Source organism: Micropterus dolomieu, linkage group LG04 (assembly GCF_021292245.1).
Source record: "Micropterus dolomieu isolate WLL.071019.BEF.003 ecotype Adirondacks linkage group LG04, ASM2129224v1, whole genome shotgun sequence".
NCBI classification, from domain to species: Eukaryota; Metazoa; Chordata; class Actinopteri; order Centrarchiformes; family Centrarchidae; genus Micropterus; species Micropterus dolomieu.
The window spans coordinates 33,833,257-33,841,634 of record NC_060153.1 but is presented as its reverse complement, the minus strand read 5'-3'; the positions used below and the strand labels follow the sequence as shown (position 1 = coordinate 33,841,634).

Sequence of the window (8,378 nt, the reverse complement as noted above, 5' to 3'; positions counted from 1 at the left end):
TCAGTATGTGTTTGTTATTCTCAGCCTGCTGGACGTGGTCCAACATTTCAGACTGATCCTGGTCCAGTTGTGACTGAAGATCAGTTCCTGTCTGGACCTGCAGGACCTGCGGCTCGTGGAGGCGTTTAATGTCCGTCTGTAACATCGACTACATACGGGAGAGGATCGGGGCCACACATTTCTCACCTTTGGCCCCTGATCCTCTCCTGTAACCACGAATGAATCTTACACGTGATCTTTCTTCTAGCGCCACCACAAGGACAGACTGCACATGTTCACGCTGGAGAACCAATATTATCTAGCTGCAGTACCGGAGGCTGCGGTTTCAGGACCCCCGCAGTCCTGGGACCGCAGTTCTAGAACATCCATATAATCAATAACTAATTTTAGACACACGTACGGTGATGGTTGCGGTGAGGGTCATTGGCTTCGGGGGGCTGTCAAGAGTAACATAGCTAAGTAGCCAGTATCAAAGTGAACAAGGGTCCTAGAAATGCAGTTCCGCTCCTAGGATTGGCGAGGCGTTCCTGCGAGGCGTTCCTGCAGGGCGTTCCTGCGAGGTGTTCCTGCGGGGCGTTCCTGCGAGGCGTTCCTGCGTGGCGTTCCTGTGTTCCTGCGGGGCGTTCCTGCGTGGCGTTCCTGTGTTCCTGCGGGGCGTTCCTGCGAGGTGTTCCTGCGGGGCGTTCCTGCGAGGCGTTCCTGCGGGGCGTTCCTGCGAGGCGTTCTTGCGTGGCGTTCCTGTGTTCCTGCGAGGCGTTCCTGCGGGGCGTTCCTGCGGTGCGTTCCTGCGAGGCGTTCCTGCGGGGCGTTCCTGCGAGGCGTTCCTCCTAAAACATCTTATTGATTTATTTTGCAGCTCAAACAGAAAATCTACATTTCATGTTTTTAAGACGTTTTTATATTTCAGCTTTTAAGTGATCAATGATTGATCGATTTATTAATTGATTTCGTGACGTGTTTCTATTTAATCTGTGAACGTGTTTCACCATCTGATTCATTAGTTGCTATGGTAACCAGAGGAGGTGTCCCATGATGCTTTGTGTGTGAGCATGTGACCTGCGATTCATCGGTGTGACGTTATGACATCATGGTAAGATGACGACATCATCCCGTGGACGGCTGCTGTAACCCATTTCTGTGATGTCATCACTGCGGCTGATGATGTAAACAGCAAAGAAGAAAAAGGGGGCGTGTCCTTCCTGTCTCCTATCATCTGTGATTGGTGGTAGAGATGTATTGATTATTGATCCGTGTTCTCTGCTCTTTGATCTGCATGTTGGTGGAAAAACAATGTGATACTTCAAAAAGAGAAAACTTTATTGACAAACGTGCCGTCTGTTTCTTTGTGGTTTAAACTCACTTTAGTGAAAGTTAAAAGTGTGACCGAGGTCATGTGACTCATTTCCTCCTGTAGTTTCGGGTTTAGCAGCTCGCTGAACGTCACAAACGTTTCTGCTTTTTATTCTGATCCAAACACTGTTTATGTTGAATTAATGTTAACTTTATCAGAAATAACATTTACAGACATGAAGAGTTCAGCTGCACCGTGTTTTTCAAAGGGACATGAAGTTAATAGTGTCTGTTTCACACAGTAATATGGTGGTGATGGAAAAGTGGATAAGACGCCTGCCTTTGGTGTGAGAGACTCAGGTTCAATCCTCCACTGTGACTCATCCACCATTGTGTCCCTGAGCAAGACACTTAACCCCTCGTTGCTCCAGAGGCGTGCGACCTCTGACCTGTACAGCAATTGTAAGTCGCTTTGGATAAAAGCGTCAGCTAAATGTAATATTATTATTATAATCATTATTCTCACCACAGGAGGGCAGCACAGTGACTGAACCGTCCTCAGCTGCTGAGGGAACAGAAATATTTTGATATTAAATATATTATAATGTTGTAGGCTTTGAGAGGCGTTCAGGGCCCCTCAGACGGAGTAGTTTCATTAAAGAGAGGGAAGAAGGAGGTCCGGCGGAGGGCGCTAATGCGGCACTTTGGATGCAGCGTCTCTAAAAACCAACGAAGAAGAAGAGGAAGAGGAAGCAGCCGGACGCGGCGGGAGTCCGGATCTGGCTGTGAGTCCTGACCTCCTTCTGTCTGCCAGTTTTAAGTAACACCAGATTAAATGATTCTTTAAACTGATTTAATTCTTCATTATGAGCGAAGACAAACAGAGTTTCCCGCCGCCGCTCCGCACCAGACTCCATTCAAAAATCTGGCAAATTATCGTTTCACCCGTCCTGTTGATGCACATGAAACACGATAGAAGGGGAAACAAATTTGATGAACACGTTTACGTTTTGTGGTGAAATCGGCAGCAACACAACAGCAGGGAAACTAATCAGTAAGCTGAAAGACTCCCACATCTGATCATTAGTTTGTGAGATTAATGAAACATCAGTGCGCCAGCTCCTGGAAGGTTAGTGTGGCTTTTATACAGAGTATGGTTAGTGGTTTTTCTCTTAAACTTCATTAAAACATCACACAAAGTAATGTTTACTCGCTTATCTGCAAATATATTGATCCAACTTTATTCAATAAAATAGTTAGTTTGGTTAATAGTAAATTTTCTTACATAAAATAGCGACAGACAGCAAAACGCGCACCCAAAAAAACTAACTTACAGTTTAATAGGTTGCATTTAGAGCTGCAGGATAAGTCAATTGGTAAATCGAAAGAAAATTAATTGACAACTATTTTTGTAATTGATGAATCGTTTGCCATTTTTTAAAAACAAAAATGTGATAAATGTGCTGGTTTCATCTTAGATGTGAGGAACTGCAGCTGGTTTCTGTCGTTATGACAGTGAATTAAGAGTCTTGGGTTCTGGACAAAAGAAGAAATGTGACTACGTCACTTTGGGCTGTGATGAGCATTTTCCATAATTTGACGTTTCATAGACAAACCTGCTAATATTTCTGGGTGCGTTTGTTTTGCAGACATGTCTGTGCAGGTGTGGTGCTTGTCGTTCCGGCAGCCGTACGCCGGCCTGGTTCTGGACGGGGTGAAGACGGTGGAGAGCCGCTGGAGGCCCCTGTTGGCCCCGCTGGAGAACCAGACTCTGGCCGTCCACATCGCCCGGCGGGACTGGGAAGGGGAGGAGTGGAGGGCGGTGCTGAGCGGCCCGCTGGGAATGAACCGGGCTCAGATCCAAGCGCTCCTGGACTCCGGAGAGAGGTTTGGCCGCGGCGTGGTGGCAGGTGGGAAACGATGTCAGTGCTCTGCTGTTGCTGAACGTTTACGAGGCGTACCTGAAGGTGTAAATGTCTTTCAGGATTGGTGGACGTGGGACGGACCTGGCTGTGCCCCGCCTCCCCGCAGGAGGAGGAGCTGCAGCACCTGGAGCGGTCGGCCGTTCTGATTGGTCTGCAGGAGAAACACCTGACTCACCTGTCCAACCCTCGCTGGCTGAAGGAGCCGCTGAGCGCTCGAGGAGATCGCGACCTCTGGACCGTTGAGATCCCCGCCGAGCTGTTACCATGACAACGATCACAAAGAAGAATAAAAGTGATCCTCTGTTTTTGTTAATAAAGTTTTTTTTACCCATCTCAGGAGGTCCATCAACATGTGTCTCCTGGTTCTGATCAATAAATGTGATTCTATCAGGTGACTGCAGCAGCGAAGTGAACAAACTCCCTGGAAGCTGCTGCTGCAGATGTTCGTCATTAAAGAGATGCGACGAAACGCTGCGTCTGCTGCAGACAGTTCAGCTTTGATCCTCAGTTCTGCATGAGGACCATCTGAGCAGCTGGGATCTGGTTTATGCTGAAACGCCACGTGTGATGATGACGAGTGAAGATTCAGCTCACGGTGGTGTACGGAGTCACATCGGTGTCACTAATTCAGGATTTATCTTTAAATGTTGAGCACAGAGGCTGGTGCTCACATCTGGGTTTAAAAATCCAGCCTCAGCAACAGATCCTGCCACAGACTGATGGACTCCATGCCACGCCGCATCGCCGCAGTCATTCAGGCAAAGTACTGAGTGCTGCACATGCTCATACTTTTCCAGTTGGCCAACATTTCTAAAACTCCTTTTTTTGTATTGGTCTTAATCTAATTTTCTGAGATACTGAATTTGGGATTTTCATTAGTTGTCAGTTTTAATCATCACAATTAAATGGAAAAACATTTGATGAATGAATATAATATCCAAATTTCACTTTGTGAATGGAATTACTGAAATAAATCAACTTTTTGATGATATTCTAATTATATGACCAGCATCTGTATATACGCAGCGTCGGGGGGGGTAGTAGTAGTTTATACACAGGCAGGGTCGGGGGGGGGAGTAGTAGTTTATACACAGGCAGGGTCGGGGGGGGTAGTAGTTTATACACAGGCAGGGGCGGGGGGGGGGGGGGTAGTAGTTTATATATACAGGGTTAGGTTTAGGCTCGCCAAGTCCTGGAAGGACCGAGTTTGACGCCGTAGATATGAACAAACCAAACATGATGCGTTCCTGCTGTGAAAAAAAAAAAAACTTTATTCACCCAGTAACAAAAACAAACAAACCACCAGTTTGAACAGAAATATATCCCCTCATCAATAAACAGGGACTGACCGCGCCGAGCCTGCAGCCACGCCCCCTTTCTCTGATTGGCCGGCTGACGACTAACAAAAACAAAAATCTGGCATTGTTTGCAACCGAGGACGCCGCCACCCGTGCTGCCCTGGTAACAGCAGGGAGTCGATTGTTCCGCTTTAACGAGCTGCTCGCTAACAAGTTAAAAAACAAACATGGTGAACAGGAAGTGATTGTGAGGCAGACGTGTTGTGTTTGAGGTATTTCACTGTTGTAAATAAAGATTTGGGGCAATTATTCAAAAAAAGGCCATAATAGCTAACAGCTAGCATGTACAGAACTCGTATCCTCAGTGCGAAGCTAACATGCTAACACAGGAAGCCAATCAGCACTTTAACATTTATTATCAACATTAACTTTTTTTTTTTTTTTTTTTCCTTTTTTAAGAACGGTTCTGCGTTTCGTCCTCTCGAAAGCTTCCACATACGCAGGAAAATGTTTGGGAGATACAAGGTTCTCCCGCAGGACTTGTTAGCTCTGTTAGCGTTGCCCATTGAGAACACACAGTGTTGTTAGCCGTAAGCTAAGCGATGTATGTTGGAGGTGTGAGGTTTCAGCAGAGCATGTGCATTAGATGGCGGGGGGGAGGTAGTGCGTGGTCGTGTGGTGGGCGAGCGGGCCCGTGATGTAGCCCACCATGTGGGCGGTGCTGGGGGCGGGGCAGTATACTCGCTGGGCGTGGCCTCCGGTCTGTAGCGCCCCCCAGTGGGTGGAGGTGGGGAGGCACGGGTGGTAGGAGGAGTGATGGGGGAGGTGGGCGGGGTGAGAAAGGGGAGGCGGAGGGGCGGAGGGCAGGTAGGTGGCTGGGGGCGGAGCTTCATATGGCAGGTGCAGCAGTGGAGGAGGGGGCATGGGCGGCTGATCCGTATACAGCAGACCAGAGGATGGGGCGGAGCCTGGAAGGGCGGGGCTGTTGGAGGAACCTTCCACAGAGGGGGCGGGGCCTGATGGTGGAGGAGGAGACAAAACAAAATTAAAATCAGAGCTTTTCATTGTCTTGAGTCCTGAGAGGAAACCACTTCTCTTATTTTGTTGGATTTAAGGTGTCCCCCCCCCCCCCCCCCCCGGTGTCCCCCCAGGTGCTTATGCTTTAAAGTAGTCTGAAGCCTTTACTGTGTCAGAGGGAGCCGTCTGATAAATGTCCTTCAATGATGTCACTTTAAGTCAACTGGACATCCACCAAACAGTCAGAGGAGGAGTTGCATTGTGGGTAATGTGTGCGGTGTTGTAAGGATATGTGGCCTAAGCTATGGAGTCAGTACTGACCGCTGCTGTGTACGTCTGTCGGTCCGTCTCCTGCCCTGGTGGATTCTGGGTAGGAGGGAGGCTGATGATGGGGTCCTCGAGTCGTCTCAGGGTATGAAGGAGGGGCAGCTGGGGGGCAGAAGACCAGGACCAGATCAGTCTACAGGACGGAGAGGTCCTACTTTCTGTTAGGTCTACCTCACCATCGAACCATTTAACTCACTAACACCAAGCCGTCACTGAGAAGTGATGAGACCTTCAACATTCTCCTTAATACAACTCTTATTGTGAAAGTCCCCACAGTAACAACAGGACTCTTAATTTGAAAAAAAACTGGAGGTTCTCATTTACTTTAACACGCAGCAGCACCTGGTGAACGTTAGGGGAACTGCAGCTGAGGAGGCTGCCGATCGATGGCTAGAGCTGAAACCTGCGGCCAATCAGAGAGGGTGTAGGTCTTACCATGCAGGGGGGGGTCCTGGCTCAGGTAGGGTGTGTAGTGCTGGTAGGTGTAGGAGGCCTCCGGCGAGGTTGCGGGGTACGCCTGCTGCTGCTGCTGCCAACAGCTCTGATTGTACGGGGGGGGGGGGGGGGGGGGGGTGAGAGAACCGAAGCCGTTTGGACACAGAAACAACAACAACGACGACGACAGGTGAACAGCGGGACAGCGAATCTTCGCCGTCCGAACCCCACGGCTGAATTACATCCTGGAACCCGTCAGCTTTCCTCTGACGAGCTTTCCGTCATCTCTGAACCCTCGAGATTCGCTTTTTAAATATCCACCTGCATTCAAACCGCCATCAGCAACACAGACATCAGGTGTGTCTCTTACCTGGACTCCTAGGTTGAAGTAATACTGGAGGACTCTGCAGTCTGAACACACACACACACACACACACACACACACACGTCAGCGTGAGGCAGGAAGCTGCAGCAGGAAGTGTAACGCTAAGCTGGTTGACCTCTGACCTCGGGGTAAATCGCTGCCGTTAGGATCATAGGAGTAAGGGGGCGGAGCTACCACAGTGCAGAGCGCCTCCCCCAGCTCATTAACCAACCAGGGAGATGTGGCGGGGATCGCCATGGCAACTGAGAACAGGAAACATCACATCACATATTTCTATCTTCAGCTGAGAGATCCAATCAGAGTGCGTGCGTGCGTGCGTGCACGTACCCGAGCGCGTCTGTGTTGCTGGCAGGTGAGCAGCTGCAGGTGCACGTGATGATGGAGAAGAGTGTGAGGAGGAGGAAGAGGAGGGTGAAGAGCAGATGGCCGCCAACGGCTTCACTACCTGAAACACACGAGAGGCCGTTCACACACACACACACACACGGGATACAACCACCACTTCCTGTCCTGACTTTCGAAATAAAACCACGGCGACCTCCATAAAACAGCTCTGTGTGAGTGATGCGCCTTGTTGTGACGGGTTGTGTTTTTAGGTAACCACGTGCACGGTTCCTCCCGTGGCCACAGAGAGATTTACTGCATGTTCGGCTCGTCTCCTCCAGATATTTCCTCCACTTCATCACATGAAACCTGCAACGACCTGCTGCTCTTAGAAACACAGACTCACTACACGTACTTTCACACACGCTGTAACCATGACAACTTCAGGGCGCACTGAAATTATTTTACACAGGACTGCCGCCGTGTGGTCCACCGTCAGTGTGTGCACGCTCGTGCTCACCAGCAAAGTTAGTGATGAACAGCACCAGCCAATCAGTGACGGCTGTGTCTGTCTGTCTGTCTGTGTGTGTGTCTCTGTGTGTGTGTGTGTGTGTGTGTGTGTGTGTGTCTCTGTGTGTGTGTGTGTGTGTGTGTGTGTGTGTGTCTCTGTGTGTGTGTGTGTGTCTCTGTGTGTGTGTGTGTGTCTCTGTGTGTGTGTGTGTGTGTGTCTCTGTCTGTGTGTGTGTGTGTCTCTCTGTCTGTGTGTGTGTGTGTCTCTGTGTGTGTGTGTGTGTGTCTCTGTGTGTCTGTGTGTGTCTGTGTCTGTGTGTGTCTGTGTCTGTGTGTGTGTCTGTGTGTGTCTGTGTCTGTGTGTGTGTCTGTGTGTGTCTGTGTGTGTCTGTGTCTGTGTGTGTCTGTGTCTGTGTGTCTGTGTGTGTGTGTCTGTGTGTGTCTGTGTGTGTGTGTCTGTGTGTGTGTCTGTCTGTGTCTGTGTGTGTGTGTCTGTGTGTGTATCTGTGTGTGTCTGTGTGTGTCTGTGTCTGTGTGTCTGTGTGTGTCTGTGTGTGTCTGTGTGTGTGTGTCTGTGTCTGTGTGTGTGTGTGTGTCTGTGTGTGTGTGTGTGTCTGTGTGTGTGTGTGTCTGTGTGTCTGTGTGTGTGTGTGTCTGTGTGTCTGTGTCTGTGTGTGTGTCTGTCTGTGTCTGTGTGTCTGTGTGTGTGTGTCTGTGTGTCTGTGTGTGTGTGTGTCTGTGTGTCTGTGTCTGTGTGTGTGTCTGTGTCTGTGTGTCTGTGTGTCTGTGTGTCTGTGTGTGTGTGTCTGTGTGTGTGTGTCTGTGTGTCTGTGTGTGTGTGTGTGTGTGTCTCTGTGTCTGTGTGTG

The 8,378-nt window shown here is 49.5% G+C and overlaps 2 protein-coding genes across 6 annotated transcripts in view; one reads left to right on the top strand and one right to left on the bottom strand.

Moving 5' to 3' along the window:
- Positions 1–1,969: 1,969 nt before the first annotated feature.
- On the top strand, positions 1,970–4,093 carry zgc:110222 (uncharacterized protein LOC550336 homolog). Of its 4 annotated transcripts, XM_046047509.1 has the most exons (4): positions 1,970–2,075; positions 2,940–3,200; positions 3,275–3,507; positions 3,607–4,093. In XM_046047509.1, the coding sequence occupies exons 1-3, from the start codon at positions 1,985–1,987 to the stop codon at positions 3,481–3,483; spliced, it is 561 nt and encodes a 186-aa protein (XP_045903465.1). In that variant the 5' UTR covers positions 1,970–1,984; the 3' UTR covers positions 3,484–3,507; positions 3,607–4,093. The 4 variants fall into 4 exon arrangements, with proteins under 4 accessions (XP_045903465.1, XP_045903464.1, XP_045903466.1 ...); XM_046047508.1 differs by lacking the exon at positions 3,607–4,093 and having other exon boundaries at positions 3,275–3,546; XM_046047510.1 differs by lacking the exons at positions 1,970–2,075; positions 3,607–4,093 and adding an exon at positions 2,084–2,344 and having other exon boundaries at positions 3,275–3,546.
- A 370-nt stretch (positions 4,094–4,463) lies between these two features.
- The window catches only part of alg13 (ALG13 UDP-N-acetylglucosaminyltransferase subunit), a 15,477-nt gene continuing 11,562 nt past the window's right edge, over positions 4,464–8,378 (bottom strand). For both annotated transcript variants that reach the window (XM_046047778.1, XM_046047779.1), the window contains exons 20-25: positions 7,005–7,122; positions 6,800–6,919; positions 6,663–6,703; positions 6,293–6,410; positions 5,852–5,959; positions 4,464–5,529 (exon numbers count right to left, since the gene is read on the bottom strand). In XM_046047778.1, the coding sequence (XP_045903734.1) occupies positions 5,156–5,529; positions 5,852–5,959; positions 6,293–6,410; positions 6,663–6,703; positions 6,800–6,919; positions 7,005–7,122 (879 nt within the window). In that variant the 3' untranslated portion in view covers positions 4,464–5,155. The remainder of the gene's footprint in view (positions 5,530–5,851; positions 5,960–6,292; positions 6,411–6,662; positions 6,704–6,799; positions 6,920–7,004; positions 7,123–8,378) is intronic.

Excerpts from the sequence above, each read along its gene's own strand:
- zgc:110222 (XM_046047509.1), top strand. The coding sequence starts at position 1,985 with ATGCGGCACTTTGGATGCAGCGTCTCTAAAAACCAACGAAGAAGAAGA. Across the intron at positions 2,076-2,939 it reads GCGGGAGTCCGGATCTGGCT|ACATGTCTGTGCAGGTGTGG; the intron begins GTGAGTCCTGAC and ends TTTGTTTTGCAG. Across the intron at positions 3,201-3,274 it reads TGGCCGCGGCGTGGTGGCAG|GATTGGTGGACGTGGGACGG; the intron begins GTGGGAAACGAT and ends AATGTCTTTCAG.